At 27.2% G+C, this 20,479-nt stretch overlaps 6 protein-coding genes across 6 annotated transcripts; 4 read left to right on the top strand and 2 right to left on the bottom strand.

Moving 5' to 3' along the window:
* Nucleotides 1–1,062: 1,062 nt before the first annotated feature.
* On the bottom strand, nucleotides 1,063–4,250 carry OCT59_027358 (uncharacterized protein; the record flags this gene model as incomplete). Its single annotated transcript, XM_025316585.2, has 7 exons — nucleotides 1,063–1,582; nucleotides 1,664–1,884; nucleotides 1,968–2,461; nucleotides 2,557–2,930; nucleotides 3,023–3,666; nucleotides 3,856–4,094; nucleotides 4,186–4,250. The coding sequence occupies 7 exons, from the start codon at nucleotides 4,248–4,250 to the stop codon at nucleotides 1,286–1,288; spliced, it is 2,334 nt and encodes a 777-aa protein (XP_025180264.1). The 3' UTR covers nucleotides 1,063–1,285.
* A 996-nt stretch (nucleotides 4,251–5,246) lies between these two features.
* OCT59_027357 (uncharacterized protein) lies at nucleotides 5,247–7,489 on the top strand (the record flags this gene model as incomplete). The annotated part of the gene is made up of 7 exons (XM_066136901.1): nucleotides 5,247–5,413; nucleotides 5,484–6,272; nucleotides 6,342–6,415; nucleotides 6,487–6,622; nucleotides 6,723–6,793; nucleotides 6,873–7,027; nucleotides 7,094–7,489. 7 exons carry the CDS (start codon nucleotides 5,247–5,249, stop codon nucleotides 7,448–7,450), a joined length of 1,749 nt encoding a protein of 582 aa, XP_065993338.1. The 3' UTR covers nucleotides 7,451–7,489.
* A 199-nt stretch (nucleotides 7,490–7,688) lies between these two features.
* OCT59_027356 (uncharacterized protein) lies at nucleotides 7,689–8,422 on the top strand (the record flags this gene model as incomplete). Its single annotated transcript, XM_066136900.1, has 3 exons — nucleotides 7,689–7,814; nucleotides 7,910–7,928; nucleotides 8,016–8,422. The coding sequence occupies 3 exons, from the start codon at nucleotides 7,689–7,691 to the stop codon at nucleotides 8,420–8,422; spliced, it is 552 nt and encodes a 183-aa protein (XP_065993337.1).
* A 130-nt stretch (nucleotides 8,423–8,552) lies between these two features.
* Nucleotides 8,553–9,349, top strand: OCT59_027355 (uncharacterized protein). Its single transcript, XM_025316586.2, has 4 exons — nucleotides 8,553–8,689; nucleotides 8,758–8,873; nucleotides 8,946–8,998; nucleotides 9,099–9,349. The coding sequence occupies exons 1-4, from the start codon at nucleotides 8,595–8,597 to the stop codon at nucleotides 9,258–9,260; spliced, it is 426 nt and encodes a 141-aa protein (XP_025180266.1). The 5' UTR covers nucleotides 8,553–8,594; the 3' UTR covers nucleotides 9,261–9,349.
* A 1,030-nt stretch (nucleotides 9,350–10,379) lies between these two features.
* OCT59_027354 (uncharacterized protein) lies at nucleotides 10,380–12,689 on the bottom strand (the record flags this gene model as incomplete). The annotated part of the gene is made up of 1 exon (XM_025316587.2): nucleotides 10,380–12,689. One exon carries the CDS (start codon nucleotides 12,687–12,689, stop codon nucleotides 10,380–10,382), a length of 2,310 nt encoding a protein of 769 aa, XP_025180267.1.
* Nucleotides 12,690–13,897: 1,208 nt separating this feature from the next.
* On the top strand, nucleotides 13,898–14,997 carry OCT59_027353 (uncharacterized protein; the record flags this gene model as incomplete). Its single annotated transcript, XM_025323468.2, has 2 exons — nucleotides 13,898–14,824; nucleotides 14,899–14,997. The coding sequence occupies exons 1-2, from the start codon at nucleotides 14,030–14,032 to the stop codon at nucleotides 14,995–14,997; spliced, it is 894 nt and encodes a 297-aa protein (XP_025180268.2). The 5' UTR covers nucleotides 13,898–14,029.
* Between the last annotated feature and the right edge of the window lie 5,482 nt (nucleotides 14,998–20,479).

The raw sequence follows: 20,479 nt of genomic DNA, 5'->3' as shown, positions 1-20,479 counted from the left end.
ATAAACTTTAATTTTAAAATTCATAAAATTCATTTATTTAAAAAATGTTATTTATACTCTAAAACACATAATTTTTCCATTTAAGGTTTTTCATTTATATATTATAATAACATTATTTGTCAACCGTTATTATAACAGTTTTGGGGTTTTTTTATTTATGGTAAATTTGCGTGCGTTGACGATCTTAATGTAATATAGTATTTGTCACAACTACCGTCTCTCATTATTATTTTTAACTTTATATTATTTTCTATTATCGACCACGTCTTTGTTTCTTACTCTTTTCAACACACATATATTATATTTCAACATTTCCTTTATGAGTATATATCTACCTTTCACCAATCAGTGATGAGGCGCATCCGTATTACCTCAATCGTGAGCCGTTATGCCTCTTTAACATAATTATGTTGAATGGCTGCATCTATGTTATCATCATAGATTATATAAAGTTTCTTTCAATTATGCCTTCCTTTTGTAATTATCGGATTATCTATCTTCGTCTAGGACAATGCATATCTTTCCTTTGTTGGAATGCATTTGTTTTATAGATGACCATAACTTGTAAGAAATTAAAATGTTTGGACAAATTAAACATAATAAATTTCGACCAACAGTGAATAAATTCATTACACGTATTATCCTATTAAAATCCGAATCTTTAAAACTCAATGACTTTGATTCAAATATTCAATATTAGAAATTGAGTTGGCAATTCGCTTTTTTTTTTATTAAAAAAAAGGAGTTACAAGAAAGTGAGATTTATTTGGAATATTTTTATCGGAATTTGAAATGTAAATAATAGGAAGTTGTTCAAAGTTATGAATTACATCGACTTTGACGAAGAAGACTATTCAATTTATAAAATGGTGTAACCGCTCATCCCACACTTGAATCAATCACATGACTCACAAGTCACAAGATTAATATATAACATGTGATTACTAGTTTCACGTGAAATTTATCAATATGATTTTTTATTTATTTTTAATAACATAGAATTATACATTATGTACGTTATCTTTCCGTGTTTCATGAATACATTTTCATCAAATTTAATAAATAATTTGAAGTTAGTAAATTAATAAAATACTCTTTTCTTCTCTTCTCAACCTTTCTTGTGAAAAAGTAAAAAAAAAAAATTATTTACAAAGAACAAAAAAATCCTAACAAATATGGCCTTTTTCTTTTTTTTATACTCTTTTCTTTAATGTTCAAAAATAGAATCTTTTTTTTTACTTATCTTAATTAAAGAGTCCCATAATATTTACTTACACTTAACAAATTATTCGACAATACCATTCGTTAAATTAGCTGCATCATCATTTTGTTCTTTAATATTCAATTCTTGTTGATATTTCTCAAGAATTGCTTCATACACCTCATAAATACATTCCTTCTCAAAAGCTGCTGTGAAAGTATCATTCCACCTAAGGATAATTTGTATGAGTAAGTCTTCGGCATACGTACGTACATCATGAATGTAAGTACTATCTTTGTCCTCTTCACTTTCTTCATGTTCTTGTTTTACGCTAGAACTAGTAAAGAAAATATTTGAAAGGAACTTCTCGATATGTGAATACTAAATAAATATATAAATACATATATTAATAAATAAAATTTTCAATAATTTTTGAATTAAATAATGAGTACGAGTACAAACCTCAAAAATATTGCATAATAGATCTTCGGGATAATAAATCAAAAATGCTAATATACACATCATAATTAATTTACGTAATTCCCAACTTTCTGAAGCACGATACGCTTTAAATAATGTTGGTATTATCACAATTGCAAAAAGTCTTGCTTGTTTGTTCAATATTGGCTGTGAAGTCGTAGTCGTATTGCCAGGATCAACCGTCATCGCTAAGTCTAACCAATCTAATAAAAATTTAATAAAATTTAAAAATAATTCGACAAAAACATTGTTAAATTAGCTACTTAAAATAATAAATAATATTAACCTTCGGATGACCATTGATGGCTAATTTTACCATCCGGAAACATGAGATATAACTTTCCTGGATCCGGTACATCAGGAAATAATGACAAAATAAATTGGCAAACTTGCATATAAAGCTTGATTGGTTCCATATTTACATATCTATAGCGTAGTTTTGCATTAACTTCAGTCACTATTTCCTTAGTTTTACTATCAATCGGCAATTCAGAATAAAGATCTTCTACGTTTCTACGTCGTTCTGTACCATTGCCATTACCATTATCATTTCCATTTGGGTTACCATTGGTATTAACATTGTTGGCATTGGGATTAGGATTAACATTATTAACAAATTCATTTTCATTTTGATCCTTCTCGGGATTATTTATACTTTTCCTCGATAACACATCGAATAAGGCCTTAACTATTCCATTTTCAATAAGTGTATTTGTTATTCTACGTGATTTATTTATTAAAATACTGAACATTTTCCACATTCTCAACTGATTATATTCACTTAATGGTATTGAAAAGAAAAATTGTTTATAAAAATTGTACATTATAAAATTAAAAATTAAGGAAAATTTTTAAAAGAATAAATCGTTACTTACTCAAATTGTTTCATACGATAAGTAATATTCTTAATTACTTCTGGACTTGATAACACCAATAAAGATTCAACATCTTCATTGTGTCGACTTATTAAAGAACTTAAACTAACACAGCACCATTTAGTAACTTCAGGCATTTCATGATCGGCAAATAATGCCTGAAAGTCCATTGTGTTGAAAACTTCGGATAATAACTTTTTAATATAACGTCGAGGAGCTTTACTAGTACAATTTGCTAGTAGTTTCAATGGTAAAACACGATCCTCATCGATTAAGAAAGGAAGGATACTTTCCATTATATTTTTGAAAACATCTTTCTTGACAATACTTTCTGTACAATCGATAAAAGTAGGTTTGGAAAAATTATACAATGCCTAATTCCAATAAATAAATAAATGATGATTCGAATATAATTAAATTGAAAATGCTCATTTTTGATCGTTTATTATTACTTTAATTAACATACCATTATTATATCTTTTAAATATTCTGAATCATAAGTACGCGGCCCTTCTGTTAAAATATTACATAACACAGGAATAGCTTCCTCTCTGATAGCACGCCCAACCATACGCTCAGAGCTATCACCCAAGGTTAACACCAAATTTCCTAAACATCGACTTGCCATCGTTATAACATTCGGATCACTTCCTGTACCACCTTGATACATATCACGCTCCAAAAATTGGCGTAAAACTTCTGGCTCAAATTGCTGCAACATTAAGGCTTCAATTGAAGGCATAGAATCACTATTTGCAGTTTTTTGAACTATAGCTAACAATTTTTGAACCAGTAAATCAAGATTCCAATTATTAAGTACGGATCTATCAAGTATTAGGAAAAAACCTGCGAGCCTGCCCAATTGCTCACTGTTACATTCTGTTCGAGATATTGATTTTAAAAGTTCTTTGATGTCAGGAGGTAAGAAAACATTTGGATTTATAATTTGTGGCTCATTTTCGTGTGTTGCTTCGCTATGGTCATGAATATTTTCATCTCCAGTATCACTATCATTCTCTTCTCCATCATAATGGATATCTTGCTCAATTTCATTTCCATCTGAATTAAATTCCACATCAAGAGGTTGATCTATACTCATTATATTGGATTCTATGAAATATAAATTATGTTAAAATTATATGTTACAAAATGTAATGATTTTACATACAATTATAGGAAATTATTATTCAAATATTTTAATCTATTCCATTCACACAAATTATTCATTGAAAAAATTCGATATGATTTTCGTCGAATCTAATCATCCTTCAATATTAAATAATAAAATAATTAACTCACCAGTATCCGCATTATCTCTACTCATAACTTCTGAAGATATTTCCATTTGTTCTGGTTCATCAATATCCATAGCCTCGTAATTATCGATGGCATTTTCGATGGCATTTTCGATGGCATTACTCATACTTATATGTCTACTTCGGTAAAAGTATCTTAAATGATCGGGCACGTTTTCACCTATTTCTTGGTTTGCTTGTTGACTTGAATTAGCGAGAGACCTAGTAATACGTCGTTGTACGCTAAAGTTGTATATATGTATAAAAATGAAAAATATTCGCTTATAAGACACTTATCTTAGAGACATAATAATGTAGTAAAAAGATATCGTACTCTGATGATCTTGATGACGATGATGATGAATGAGTGCTGCTTCTTCGCCAAGATCTCCTATCCATTTCTTTTTAAGTCGATACCGTACCTGATCTTTAATCAAATATCGAAGATCATAAATACACTTGAAACCCGCGTAAATTAACACTATTAAATACATTGAAAAAAAATTTGATCGAACCCAAAGATATCGGATAATATTAATAAAATATAGTTTTTAAAGATCAAAAATAACAATATGAAATTAAATCAACGTAACTACCGCAGTTATTTAATAAATGAAATAATAAATATTCTTTCCAAAAAAATAACGTCCTTAAATCTATAATCACCTGTGAATTTACAGTATCCCACTCAAAAAGTTTCTGATCTGAAAATATAAAATCATGTCATCAAATTAATTTTGATAAAATCTTTTTTTAAAAAAAATTAAAAAAACTGCGCCTTTCGAAACCTATTATTTCAGAAGTTCTCACTTTAATTTTGGTTTAAATTTAAGTTTAATACCCTACTAAAAGAACTACAAAAGAATTATCAAGTGAAAGGTTTGTATAATATACTACTAACAAACCAAATGCAAAGCTTTATTAACAACTTACTAAAAAACTAGATTTTCGGTCAACTTCTAAGTTACTACGTTTCTTGACTTATACAAGATCAAAATCAATCAAATACGATCAAACTGAACATAAAAAAGCTGTAGCCAAAATTTGTAGCCCTTCAACTTCAAGCTAATTCATTAACAACGGAGGAGCAGAAAAATTTTTTCTCCACGGCAAAAATGGGATTCTCAGTTTATATATTTTTAACAGCCAAAAAATTTTTATGAATATCACCGCATAATTTGTCACTTTGATTTACTCTTAAAAGGCTATTTATGTTATGCGCATATGTGACAAATTATCCTAGTTTAATATGCATTTGACATTTTCACGTGATTATCTTAATTTTCTATAAATATTTGTGATTTACATGGGATTTGTACTTCTTGCTTCCACCGTTTAATTCACATCGACATTATTATAAATTTCTTTGTTACTTTCTTTCTATCTTTAGAAATAATGATGGAACTTCAGGGAAAGCAAAATGCAATCGAAAAGATAGAGCAATTATTTATTAGAATGGATTTTTCAAAAATTCCTATGTTTGATGATTCTGTGATTAAACGAATTGATCAGATACGCGAAATTTTAACGTCTTTCCATAATAAATGGAATGACATAATAAAGTAAGTGTGGAGTTAATAAAAAAAAATTCTTACAATCCATCGAATTATTTATTTATTCATTACCATTTAGAACATCTTTGGAAAATGCAATGAAAAAGACCAAAATTACTAATGAGAATGATACAAGATTCACGAAAATGTGTCAATCTATAGTTTATATTATTATTTTGGATTCGGAAACTTCAAATCTTCAATTAACAGAATTTATTCAATCTTCACTTGTAACAAGCGATCTTTCTAAGACCATATTGGATACTCTTGGACAATCATTTCATATCATGCTAGAAAATTTGCATTATATCTTAAATTCATATAATGGTGATAATTTAGAAACGGATATACAGTGGGTTCTATCACTTTTATTATACAGTTCACAGTTTGCACGAAAAACGAAAGCGGGCAATTTAGCGAAGTGTCTTGATGAATTGGTCAACATTTGGTTCCTTGTGATGGAGAAACAAGTCAATAATAATCGACAAAATATTCAATGGGACAAGATTATATCTTATTTGCAAGTTATATTCGCTACTTTATCAAAAGATTCAGATGCGTTTTTATCTATATCAAATTTAATTATGAATGAGATTTGGACCAATCCTGAAAGAGAACGTTTCTGGGATCCGGCAAAATCATCCCCGAAAATTATTTCAGAATTGAAAATGAATATACAAAGGGAATTGTCAGTGCTGAAGACAACTGAATTGATTGTTGATAAAAACAAATCGTTCGTAGATCGTAAAGTAGTTTATCGACCAAGACTTAAACTTTATCGTAAAAATTGGACATTCAAGAAACAAGTAACAAATGAACTGAGAAATAAGAATTCATGGCAATTTAACTTTGCAAACAGTGAAACAAGGTAATTGTTTGTTTATTTATTTTTATTTTAAAAAAAATAAAAAGAAACTCTTGTCAATTTGTTTTTAAGTCCTTTAGAAAAACGTTATATATCAAATGCAATAAATACGGGAACATTAATTAAGATGTGTTGTATGAGATCAGGTGATAGGTTGTTTATAAATTTTATAGATTTGGATTAAAAAATATTCACATAAACTAAAAATTTATTTTAGATTTATTGGCATTCGATAATGAGAGAGCCAACGAGTTGATCCAGCTACTCACAGACAAACTTACAACTATAGAACCACCAACTTCGGTGGAAACACATGCAATTATACCAAAGGGAACTAGATTAGTAAAATCTCGGTAAATAATATTACGTCTGCTTCATTTCCTGTTCTGCCATTGTAAAATCATAATTATCAATTTTTTTTTTTTTTTTTTTTTTTTTTTTTGAAAATTAAAGTGATTGGATATTAAATGAAGTCTTCAAATCTCATCCTCAGTATTGGATTTTACTTGATTATTTGTCTAATGGTACGTCATTTTCTTTTATTATAACTTTTTCTTTATTATTAGAAAAGAAAAATAATAATTTTCATTTATTGTATTGCAGTGAAACACGAAAAATATAGAGAATTTCATGACGTTTTGATTCGGCCACTTTTTGCAGAAAATATACAGTTTTGGTATTTAACTCAAAAATCAGATCCACGAAAATGTAGTTTAGAATTAGATGCTTCCATAAGATTAATAGATTCAATGCGTAAAGTAAGTTTAAACTTAATTTCTTACGTATTTTATTTTCTTGTTATTAATACGTCTTTTTAATGATAGGCCGGGGATATTCGACATCCTATGACAGAAGTTGGAAAAGTTTTACCGTATTTGAATACAAAAGATATATACAAAATTTTATTCGAAGTATGGAAATTTATAATGGAGAATTGGCAACAATGTCCATATTCTGATAATTTTATAGAACAACTAGAACAACAAGAGAATAATAATAAAGTCGGAGAAATAAATTTCGACGAAAGAGTACGTAATATAAGAATAATTATACAAAAGAATATTCTAAAAATACCGGATGAATTAGTTCATTGTATTTGTAATGAAAAAAATAATCAATCATTAATGTCTGAGTGGAGTATTCACTGGACTAACTCAATTGAATTATCCTTGAACAGATAAATAAAATATGACAATTTTTTTTTTACACACAAATATCATAATTTAATCAGTAATCAAACAATGCAAATAAAATATTTAAGTAATTGTGTAATGAAATTTAAGGATTTTATCAGTTAAAATAAACTCTGCATATAAAAGATTAATTAAACAATTAAAATATTTTTCATGTCTATATATGTAACCTTTATCCTTTTTTTTTTATTGTAAAAATTTTTTTTTTTCACGAAAAAAAAAATTAATGTCAGATATATACTATTCTAATAGTGAAGATTGGTCGTATGACCTAAATTCAATCGCTCAAGAAGAACCTGGATTTATTAGTTTGACTCCCAAATTCTCTATGTTTGATAATATTCAAACTAACGTAAGTTATCGTTTGTTTAAAAAAACGATTTATCCTTCGTGTTATTTCTAACTTTTTTATTTTCTCATTTTTTTTATTTTTTTTTAAAAAAATAGCTTGAAGATTATTGGCGAGGTATAAAAACAAAACTAGAATTTTATTTATGACATTTATTAATGATTCTGAAATAATTTTTTTTTCTTTTCTTTTTTTTTTCTTCAGTCTCGCCAACAATGGCACAATCTGAGGCAATTCAAGCAATTGATGCTTTTATCATGACGATTCATTATATTCTTATTAAATCCATTCAAACACTAGAACGGTCACCAAAAATTTCCATTACTTTTTATAAACATTCTTCCCCTGTCCGAAAAGGATATATTATCCACGAGATCCCTTGTGAATTGGATCATAGAATGTTTGATAATTTTAATGAAGTTGGGTATAATTTGCTTCAAAATAGGAAAATCAACGAAAGATGTGAATCACATTTTATCGAAAGATTTAACAATTATGGGTTTAGATGGAAGAGGTATTTCGATTATGATAACGAATGTGTAATGTTGAATGTATCTATCAAAACAAAAACTGATGAGATATTACGAGGAGTCAAAATTGCAGGACCTTGATCTATAAATAGATAAATTATACTAGCGGAAAAACCGGAGATTATCTCTTATCTTTTATACTAGTTTTGTTGTACATGTATCACTTAATTAAATATAAATTTGAAGGCTCCTTTTTGTAACTCCCTTTCCTTTTAAAATAAAGAATAATAATTTTATCTTAAAAATTTTAAGAATGTCATCAACACAATCTACTCAAACCGTTGAACAAGATGCAGCTAAACCTCGTTTACCGCGTGTTTCAATCGAATATTGTGTTCAGTGCCGTTGGTATGTCTAAAAAAGTTTTTCGTATAAATATCATATTTGTGTATAAATCAAAGATTTTCTATTGTTAGGGTATTACGTGCAGGATGGATGGCACAAGAATTATTAATTACTTTTAGTACACTTCTTGGTGAAGTAGCTTTAATTCCTGGTTCTAGCGCTGTTTTCAAAGTTCATGTCGATGGAGGTAATGAAATAATAATTTAATTATGTATGTCTAAATAATTTAATTCAACCTAAAATTATTTTTTACAATTAGAACTTATTTGGGATCGTAAACAAGCAGGAAGATTTCCTGAAATGAAAGAATTGGTAAGATATTAAGATATGGATTTATCGTCTTTACGTCGGAAAGTTTTAATAATTTTTAATTAATTTAATTAATTAATTAATTATTTTTTTTTTTTTATAGAAAACACTTATTAGAAATAAAATTGCTCCTGATATGGAACTTGGTCATAGTGATGCAAATAAAAAGGATGGTGCTAAAGCAACTACTACTAATACCGCGAATAATAACGATAATAACAGTGATAATAAGACAACTGAAGAATGTAAAGATTGTGCTTCTTAATTTTTCAATTTGTTAAATGTATAAATATATTTTCTTCCTCTTTTTTTTTAAAAAAATAAATTATTTACATAAGTCTTATATAATATAAATGATATTTTCGGAGTGACAATCTTTTATTTTAAAAAAAATTGAATTGATCCTTAAGATCCTACATAACATGTGCAACGTACAACCTTAAATTTAGTTTATCGGAATTAAAATAAAGATGCTAATAATGACGTTTATATATTTAGTATAAGAGAAATAATACGTGCTTCACAGGATTTTTTCGAGAAAAAATTCTAATTTCCACGGTTATTTAACAGATTAGTAAAAGATTCGGATAAGAATTTTTCGACTGTGGTAGAATGGAATAAACGTTGTACCGTTATTGGCAAAAAGGATTTTCAAACACATGGCGATCAAATTCTTAAACCTTACAATGCTGCATACAACATGAAAGTATACAATATGAAACTAATTAATTGCGAGTAAGGAAGACATTACTGAATTTATTCAATATTATAATTCTTATGTTGTACATCGGATATTCGAATATGACGATTAATTGGTGAAAAGAAAATATAAATTTAGTTAAATTTATTTATCACATGGGATCCATACCATAAAGCCCTTTAATATAATTATTTTGACTAATAATGATAGACTTTTTACCTATCTTTAAATAAACATCACCCGTGAGAATATCAAGAAAAAAAAACAAATTTTAACTAGGAACCGTGGGATAAATCAGTTATTTCACGGAGTCACTGGAATATCATGATTTTCACGACTGCGCCGTGAAAATCATTGATATCCACAGTTCCCCGTGAAATAACTATGCTGGTACGTTCACGCTCCGGGACTCTGGGACTAATGAGCAATATAATAATATTAGTAATAACTTAAATTACATTCGACAAAATAAAATATTACGTGAAATTTTAGATTTTTTTTAAAAAAATATTTCTCCCAAATTTAAATAAATATTAAATTATTATATATCATAATTTAACTTATATATACAGTATACACAAATTAAATAAAAAAAAAATTATAATATACAAAATATAAAACAGTAAAGTTATAAATAAATAGTGTCTTATTGTCCTATTGAAAATTATTGTCCTATTAAAAATTTCAAGAATTAAGATCTGGATAATAAATTATTCTTACTTTTAATTCACCAATATTTGCATCAATAAGTTGAGGTACGAAATCTTTACTTTTTAAACCTTTCTTATGTCCATTTCCATTTCTCTTTCGTCGTTTATTATCATTTCGTGAACTTTTTTTAACGCTACGATCACCATTCATTTTGGCGCTAATTCTTGTAACAGTTTTTTCCGATTTTTTATCAACGTCATCACATTCGTCCAGTGAGACTTCACCTTCAGTTTCCGTCGTAGTTGTATTACTCGTTAAATAACTTTTAGGTATTTTGACAGTCTTTGTAAAAGTTTTAGTTATTTCCCACATTTTACTTACTTTTTCTTCTTTTGAATAAGAATCAGTTAATAAACGCATTTCGCCCAATAATTTGTCTTTAGAAAAAGTATTCTTTTGATATAATTGAAATAACAAACCAGCAGTAGAAGGATCTCTCGTAAAAAATGTATATTCCGTCAGAATATCAGTTACGCCACCATCATCATCATCATCATTAGTAATAAATTTAGGAGAAACTATTCTCTGTTTAATTCTACCATTTAAATCAGCAAAAGTGATTTTTATGTACGCTTTTCCTATATATCTTTTTAGATTAACACTTAATAATTTTATTCTTATCGTACCAACAAAGTAACTCTTTCCCCAATAAATCAATGGATACCACCATTTTTTCTTGGGCTTATCTTTTTCTAATCTCTTAATGCTAATCCTATTGCCAGAAAACATTCTCATAAAATAATGTCCTTCATCACCATAATTAAAAGTGCTTGGTATGAGAATGTAATTACCACTTTTTAATGCAATTCTCGCAGTAACTTCTCTGGTATTAATATAAGTAACACGACCAGCCACGTCAAAAGTTGATTTATGAATACGATATTTTCTATTCTCTTCAACTTTTAATACAACGAAACCTATAGTAAGATTTTCACGCGTGATATTAGCACGTTTATCTTCTTGCATTAATCCAATAATTAAAGTAGTTGGTTTATGAGTTACTATACGATATTGTGGATTTTGATAAAAAGTTTTTTTATTATTAACACAACCGCCCGCTAATGATTTTTCTATTGACCATTCCCCCCTAAATGTTATACCATGCCATCTTTTTTCAAATGAAAATATTGAAGTATTTAAATGTCTACAAATGATTAAAATTGAAAAATTTAACATCCAATCATCAAAAGACATCCAAAAATCTCCATCATCAGCAATCTTAAAACCCATTTTTTTACGTTTAGATTTACTAATATTTTGCCATTCCTCGGATTTATCACTCCAAGCCCCATTCCATTCAATCTCACCCCAAGGATTATGTAAACGTATTAAAATAGTATTTTTACGATTTTTTTTCCAAAATGGTTCTTGGATTTGTTGTATATCAGTTATACCATAAGCATGACCTATTACCAAACCATTTGGTAAACGTTCTTGTTGAGCTTCACCTTCTAAAGGATTAATATTACAACTCATTAATGCACCCTTTTTATTTGCTATTATAATCATCATTATAAAATTCTTTAAACCCATTTGTTCTACTACATTCTTATTAGCGGTTACGGTCATGGAACTACAATGACTAGAAGGAGTATTTGGTATATCATCAAAATGGGTAGTATTAGGTAATTCGATTGTATCAGGAATTGTTCCAGTTAAATCGACCAAAGCGTCAGAAGCAGTACCAGCTTCTAATGCTTCATAACATCTACATAATTTAGCATAAGCTTTTTCAAGTAATGAGACCCACATTTCATCAGGATTTCTTGAATGAGCGTAAATTAATTTACCATCCCTAGTAGGTAAATAATCATCAACCACGACTTCAACCCATTCACCAAACCTATAAAATCTAAACCTAAATACACCAGGATGACGACCAGTATCACGAAAATGATAAACTCCCGTCTTTTTACCAGGTTCGTCACTATGATTCCAATCTTGATCCGAAGCTTTTGGTATAACTTTATGTAATAATTTTGGATGCGCAGCTAGTACACCTATAGCACTAACCAACCAACAATTTCCAACAGCACCTTGAACTACATCAGTATTAATTTTACCTTTACCTTCATTATCAAATACAAATAAATGAGGATTATTTGTTAAATCTTTACATCTTTTCCATTCAATATGATGATCATGTTTTTTATTTGGAGTTTTATATAACGAAACATCATTAGTTGGAAAATGTTCATCTTGAAAATTTCTTCCAGTTCTTGCATACTCTAAAAATATTTTTTTATAATTCTGTTCAAATAATTTACGATACTTTGGTGACATAATTTTTAAATTTTACAAGGAAAGGGAGAAGGAAAACTGATTTATTTAAATTTATTTTTAAAAAAGGGTGGGTTATACACGTACTATTTATATACGCTATAAATACTAAAAATATAAAATTTGATCGACATTTTTTTTTATTATATATTATTTATGATTTACTTCATTGAGTAAGTAATTTAACCAGATTTGGAACAACATGCAGTTAGTCCCGTAATTATTACCGCACTGAAAGGGGCTGAAAAATTCTTTATTCTTCTACCAATTAATTAATTCATTATATATTATATAGAAAGAAAAATAATATGTATTAACGATATTACAAAAATGTTTAATAAAGAAAGAGAAAAAAAAATAAATAAATGAGTTGGCAAAAATATATTTCCTTAAAGAAGAACCAATTTCATAACGAAGAAGTATTATCACGTGAGTGATATGCGTCGGCTTTTCCTTTTATTTTTTTTCTGTACTATCCAATATAAATTATTGTTATACTTTCTCCTAATTGTCATATGATGTACACATCTTTACTCACATTGTCGGGATCAATATCGTACATTTTTAGGCTTGATGACGTTATTATAATATCTACGGTACATGAGTTATATTAATATTTATACAAGCTCAAATTATTATGTTTCAAACTCCGTTAAAATATTGTAATACAAAATCCCATTGTTTTATTATATATGAACTTTATATGACAATATTTATAATATTTTTTTATTGGTGAAAAGCTAATAAATTTTATATTTCGGAACAAGTCATGTTGTTACACAAATGGAAATTAATAAATTGTTTGTTCGGCAATACCGAATACATTTTGCAACAAAAGCAACAAATGCAAAGAAAATCTTATAATTACATCATGTGTATTACTTTGAATTTGACTTTAAACAAAAGAAAAATGTTTAAAAACGGTAAAATGTTTGAAAACGGTAAAAGTTTATCATTATATTTCAAATGATTGGTTAACTGACTCATAATTTCCTGCGGTTCGTACATATTTCTGCCTCATGTTATATATAATTCGCGGAGTTTGACACTGTATGATTTACTTATCGGGAAATTTATGTCCTTAATAAAGATCAAAGGAATAGTATCAAACATCCAATATAAAAGTTAAACGTAAGTTTTTACTAAAATTCTTTCTTTTTTATTTTTCTTGATCAGCACCTATAATATAAAAAAAAACCATTTTATATGAAAAAAAAAATAATAATCGAAACATAATTTCTAAAAATAAAAATTACTTAATAAAATCTCTTTTTAATATTTAAACAACTTAAAACTAATCTTTTATTAATTCGAATATAAACAAAAAAAAAAAAATTTTTTTCATGAACTCTTTATTCCAAAAAAAAAGTATGAACGACATTTCTAAATCTCAATGGAAATTTGACAAAAATCAATATGGCAAATTCACACCATCTCGTTGCGATGGAATTTCTATGGAAGAAGAAAATAAATTGAGGAGTGATGGTATTCAATTTATTAAAAATATTAGCGTTTGGCTTCGCTTGAAACATCAAACGATTGCAACTGCGACGACTTATTTTCATAGATTTTTTATGCGTTGTAGTTTTAAAGATTATACACAACATGACATTGGGGCCGCTGCTACTTTTTTGGCGACAAAAACTACAGAACATCCTCGTATAATTGATTATGTTGCCGTTGCTTGCGCCCGTGTAATACGACGTGATAATAATTTTTATGATGCTGATGAATTTACAAAGTGGATTAAAATTATCATTAATAAAGAAAAAGTTCTAGCGGAAAAAATATGTTTCGATTTCGATGTTGATTTACCACATATTCATGTGGTGGACTTTCTTGAGAATTCATCCGATATTATTATCACTGAAAAGAAAAAAATTATTTTAATAAGAATGGCAAGCCTAATAATTAGTCAAACTTATAATCATCCGTTTTGTCTTTATTATACTTCAAAAGAGATTGCAAGTTCTGTTCTTTATATATCTCATAAATATATTGGATTGCCTGTAAATGAAAACCCGTTATTAGGTCCAACTTTGTGGGGAATTATGGAAAGTGATGTATATGCTGTTCACAAATGCATCAATGATATATTTAATACTTATCCTACGCCTCCCAGATTGAAAAAAGTTGATGTAAGTTTTTAAGAAATTTATTATTGATAATTCCTTCCCTAAAAAAGATTAATTTTTTTTTTCACTTCTTATAGAATGGCTTACGTGATGATAATCCTCTAACTAATGTTGTAATTATATTCGATGATGATCATTATGCAACTGCTACTCTTAGAGATGAAACATCTACTTAGGCGAATGAAAATTGTAGAGTCGCCTTTTATTAATTTCTTTAATCTAATTAGTAATATAATTTTTCCTATATGGAACGCTTTTATTAAAATTAAGTTGTAAACATTTTATATAAAAAAGATAGTAGGATAAACCCACTGTAGAAATATAAATTGAAATGTGCTAATTTTATGTGAAAGACATTATTTCAAATTGTTAAAAAAAATGCTAATCACAAACGAAATTAAATAAATTCGTTATTTTACACACGTCGTGTTACGAGAAATAAAATAATTTCTGATAATCTTTTTTTCAAATGTACACGAGATTTTGGGCTTTTCGGGGCTGAGACGAAAAAATTTAACCAATTGTTGCAAGACAATTTTTTTTTACGTGGCTTTGCTTTTCTCGTTTACACTTATTTATAGAGCTTTTCTCACAATTGTTCACTTATCCCTTTCCCCTTTTCTCACTTTATTAAAATATTTTTTTTTTTATTTAAATTATATATAAAAATTAATTAATATTAATATACTAATTATCCTACATTAAATTATTATATCTACTAAAATTATCTATTAAAATTATCTGTAAATTATCTTAATTTTTAAAAATCAACAATAATGTCTTTGAAATCCTTCAATGTATATTTTTTACTTAAAATATATGATTAACATATAATTTCATATCTATTTAATCCTGCATCTTTTAAGTACCAATGAGAATCTCTATTCAGGATATCTCTTATTAATTTTTTCCAAATCCTACATTTTCCTAATATGTCAATACTAAAAAATTTTGTTTAAATTTTAAAATCATTTATCAAGATTTTAATTATTCTTCATATTTTTTATTGAATTCATTGAATATAATATAATGTTATTTGAATTTTTAATTTTTTATGGAATTTTTCATCAAGAAGCAACAATGATGAAAGTCCTTAGCCAACAATTAAGTGCTGTAAACACTTTGCAGTATATATTAAACATAAGCATAATTTAAGATGATCATGCTTTCAATAATATATTGAAAATATATGGTGAAGGAGAATCAAGTCTATATTTTGCACAAGAAAAACTGGCAAAAGTTCCTGCACATTACATTAAAAAAGATATGGGTAAAAACTACAGTATAATATTAAATTGATAATAGTCTTCATCCTTTTACATATTAGTAGAAAAAGAACTGCTCTGGCTACTGTTTAACATCTTTCTGCTGCTGAAGGTTCTAGTATTGGCTCGTCATCGTAATATCCTTCTTAGGTTATTTATCCAGCGCCTTCCTAATTTATCTGAACAAACAAAAAAATGGATTGTTTCACGCCTTTTCTTAGTCAGAAGCATTCGGCATATTAGAACACAATGCACTATTGGATGCAATAGCCCATCCTGTGAAGGGTTTAAGTCTTTTCAGATATGATCAACTATAAGACTTGCTTTTTAATACACGAAAAAAATACAAAGGTACAGGAAATAAATGTTCTGACCCTAACACTAACAAAAAGCTAAAACTACCTAAAAGATGTAGAAACTGACCTGATTGTTCATACTACAAAATATTACTCTATAAACCATGGGTTTGGAAGTCTATATTGGTTTAGTGGATATGAGATCAATGTGGGTTATTATTCTTTAATTGCTTCACCAAGCCAAGTTTTAGCAATGATGGAATTTTTAAATATCTTGTTAAATTATTTACTTGTTTACAAGACATTTTACCTGATCTATTTTAATAATATCACAAATTATCAAATTGGTGCAATGACCAAATGAAAAGCTTAGAAGTTGAAATTTTCATACTTTCCTTCAAAATTATAGTAGACTACAAACAAAAGAAATTTATGAGAAGTCCAAATGCAAGAAGTTAAAATTCAATCAAGAGTGCTGTATTTCCATTCACATTGTCATCAAAAAGAATTTCAAAATATAAAAAATCTACAAAAAAATCAAAAAAATCTAATGATGGATTAGATGAATTGCAGGATGTTATTGTCGTCCATAAGAAAGTTCCTCATGACCAAAAAAATCAACAGATATAAAAGCATGGCCTGCTAATAGAGTACTACTAAGAAGTGGTGAAAGCTATTCTCGATAGGCCAATTGAGACTAATAAGAAGTGGCGAAAGCTACTCTTGATAGGCCAATAGAGTCTACTAAGAAGTGGACGATTTTACTCTTGATAGAAGTACTACTAATGCATAAACCTATATTCATCTTTTGTCAATAGCAGTGACAAGATGGGAATATATTTTAGAACAAGAACTAGATATTATTTAAATATTGTATAATATATATAGTATAGTACATGACTGTAATAATAACATATCAACACCAAAATATTCCAAAAACTACATTATGAATCACCAAAATTATATACAAATATCAAAACCATTGGCATACAGTATTTATACCTTCTGAATTATTTTAAACTCTTTCTTACATATTCATATTATAAGTTTAAATACAACTATCTTTTTAAAATTTGATATTTTACGAATTTTTTTTTTCAAAATTAAATATATATTTAAAAATGTCTTGTACTGTATAATATATAATTAGTAAATTAAATTTTTAAAAAAACTATCAGGAAGAAGAAATAATTCACAAGTTTAATAGATATAAACAGTTTAAAAAATGAAATAGATGAAGATTATTATCAACATTATTGAAAAAAAAAATAATCTGTTTTATATTTACTTTTTATTGAAAAAGGTATACAAATATACTAATAATCTAACAAAAACCCTAACCATTATAAAACTATAATCACAATATGAGTGACTTTAGTAAAGAAAGTAAGCAACCTATCTACTGGTACTTTTATTACAAATGATTTTCAGGTGCAAAAAGTTAAATTTTTAGGAGAAATAATAGTGCACCAATTGACTTGAACCAGACTTAATTAGCTTTTATTATAGTTGTACCTATTGAGGTGAAAAATGAATGTCTAATTTGTATAACAAAAGTAGTATTATAACTATTTAAGCTTTAAGATTCCTGAAGAAAAAAAAAGTTTATGAATATTTAAGAAGGTAGAAGCTATTATTGGCAATCCTAATTGAAATTCACAAGCCTACCACAATATTAAAGATTTATTTCAATAATTAATATTTAAAACTTTTGCTTATAAAATTTATTCTTCAAGACATTAAAAATCTTGACAGATTTGTCATCAAACTGAATGACTATAAAAACTATCTAGGGAAGCGACATACACTTCTTTGTAGCCATGATCTTCCTAATTGCCATGGACAATCATATTTACAAACTTCTGGAGCATCATCGTCTTCTATTGATACATTAGCAAATATAAGAAAGACAGTAAATCATCAAAAAAAACTTGATTTCAGAAAATCATCAAGATACTGTAACAAAATATTGAGAATATGTTTATACTTAATATTGATGATTATCATAATATTCACAGATGAAATCATCTATGTATCTGATGATGCTCTATTAATTTTACATAATGGTTTACATGAATAAATACAATGCATTGATGCATTATGAATTATCACTAGACAATTCCAAAGCAAAAATATAAAGTAGCAGGTCCTAATGCCCTATGGCATATTGATGGGAATCGATATTATCAGTTATTTGGCACTATTATTAAATCTTATAGTCAGAATGAATGTCAAAGAACTATTTACTCCCCACAATATATAGGAATTATTATAGTTGGTACACCAACTTTAATTGGCATAGGCATATTTTTTTTAGCTATGAGTTTTAAAAAAGATTTTATAAACACATTTCCATGGATCAAATATAGGCATAGAGTTCTCAATTGCTTTATTATCAAAATATTAAACAAATAAAAAATTGGTACATGACTTTCTTATAAAGATTGACATCTCATTATGCAATCATAGCAGAGAAAGCTTATAACATTTTTGAATTCTTTCCAGAACAGATAATGAGCTTGACATTCAAATTATTAGAAGACTTATTATTTTGTTTTATTTTTTTACACATTATATAACATTTAAGTACAAGCATATTTTACAACAAAAGTTAAAGTATTACCCAACAGAGGTAAATTATTAAAGTTATAAGTGATTCATTGGAAAAATGATGTGAATATGTTTTAAAATTGTATTAGATGAAATAATTTACAAACTTAATAATTCTAAAATGGCATACCAAGGAGAGACTATAAGCCTCTTAATTTAAAAAATGTCTATAGTTCATTATTTTGTACAATGTAAACAATAAGAAGCTTGAATTTTCATTAATTTTAAATAATTTTGTTAGCAAAACCACCACTTTCAGAATCTGAAAACCTATTTCATCAGAAACTTCTGAAGAGGATTTACAGCAATATTATATACCATTATCCCTATATATAATACATTAAATAATCCTACTCCAGCACTTCTTATCACAAATAATAATATGGTGCAACCCAATTAACAATGACTTTTAACAATTAAGAGCAGCTATTGATACATTAACACAAACATTACCAAATACCAATAATAATCTAGCTGGAAATATGCAAGTGATTAACAATCCTTTTTGATATTAAGGATGGGTTGCTGAATTTCCAAATTTTTATGGAGGCAATTAAGATCTGATTGCTTGGCTAAAGGAAAACAAATTTATTAGTACATGGAAATCTTTCATGTACTAACATTAGAATATTTTTTTAGTGAGAAAAATACTGGAATTTGGTGGGAAAATGCAGAAAAATTCATTCCAAATGGCTGCAAGCTTTTATCTATAATATTATACTCAGATGCTACAAATGTTGACACATTAGGAAAAAGTCAGTTACATTCTATTTATGTATCAATTGGCAATATTAAAAATTGAAAAAAGATTTATAACAAACAATAACCACTCATGTACAAAATTTTTCAAAAATAGTTTGGTGTCATTTTTATGTTATACTAGCATTAGCAAAAACCTTTCATCACTGATAATGTGATAGCAATCACAAATGCACAGAAAAACATTTCTGAAAAATATCCCATTTATTATAAATATCCACTGCTTTAACACTGCTTTAACCTTTATTAACTTCATGTTAAAAGGTATATAGATTATTAGGCTTCTATTATTATAATAACCCAATAATTTATTAAAGTAATTTATTAATTGTATAGATAAAAGCTATTCATTATCATTATTATTGATACACCTTCATCAACAACCTTTTCAAGCATTCTATAATATATTTTATACATTACCATTTTTACAATTTAAAAAACAAGGGATATTTTTTTCTATTATAATTGCAAAATAAGAAATTTGGTTAAGATTCCAAAAATTGGATTAATGAAACAGTTGACATTAACCATTTGAAATCTCTAAAAATAGTTTATAAACTTATATTTAAATATAATTTCATTTTATACTAAGTAAAAGGTGGGACCATATTATGAATTTAATGATGCATATGATTCAGAATAACACAAATTATGGATTACATTAGAATCACAAAAATCATTAATGCAAATGAAGATAGCTTTAGAAAAAAGTTAGTTTGAATTGAAAA

This window comes from Rhizophagus irregularis, chromosome 7 (assembly GCF_026210795.1).
Source record: "Rhizophagus irregularis chromosome 7, complete sequence".
Lineage (NCBI taxonomy): Eukaryota > Fungi > Glomeromycota > Glomeromycetes > Glomerales > Glomeraceae > Rhizophagus > Rhizophagus irregularis.
The sequence above is the reverse complement of the archived record's forward strand: the minus strand, read 5'-3'. Positions and strand labels throughout refer to the sequence as shown.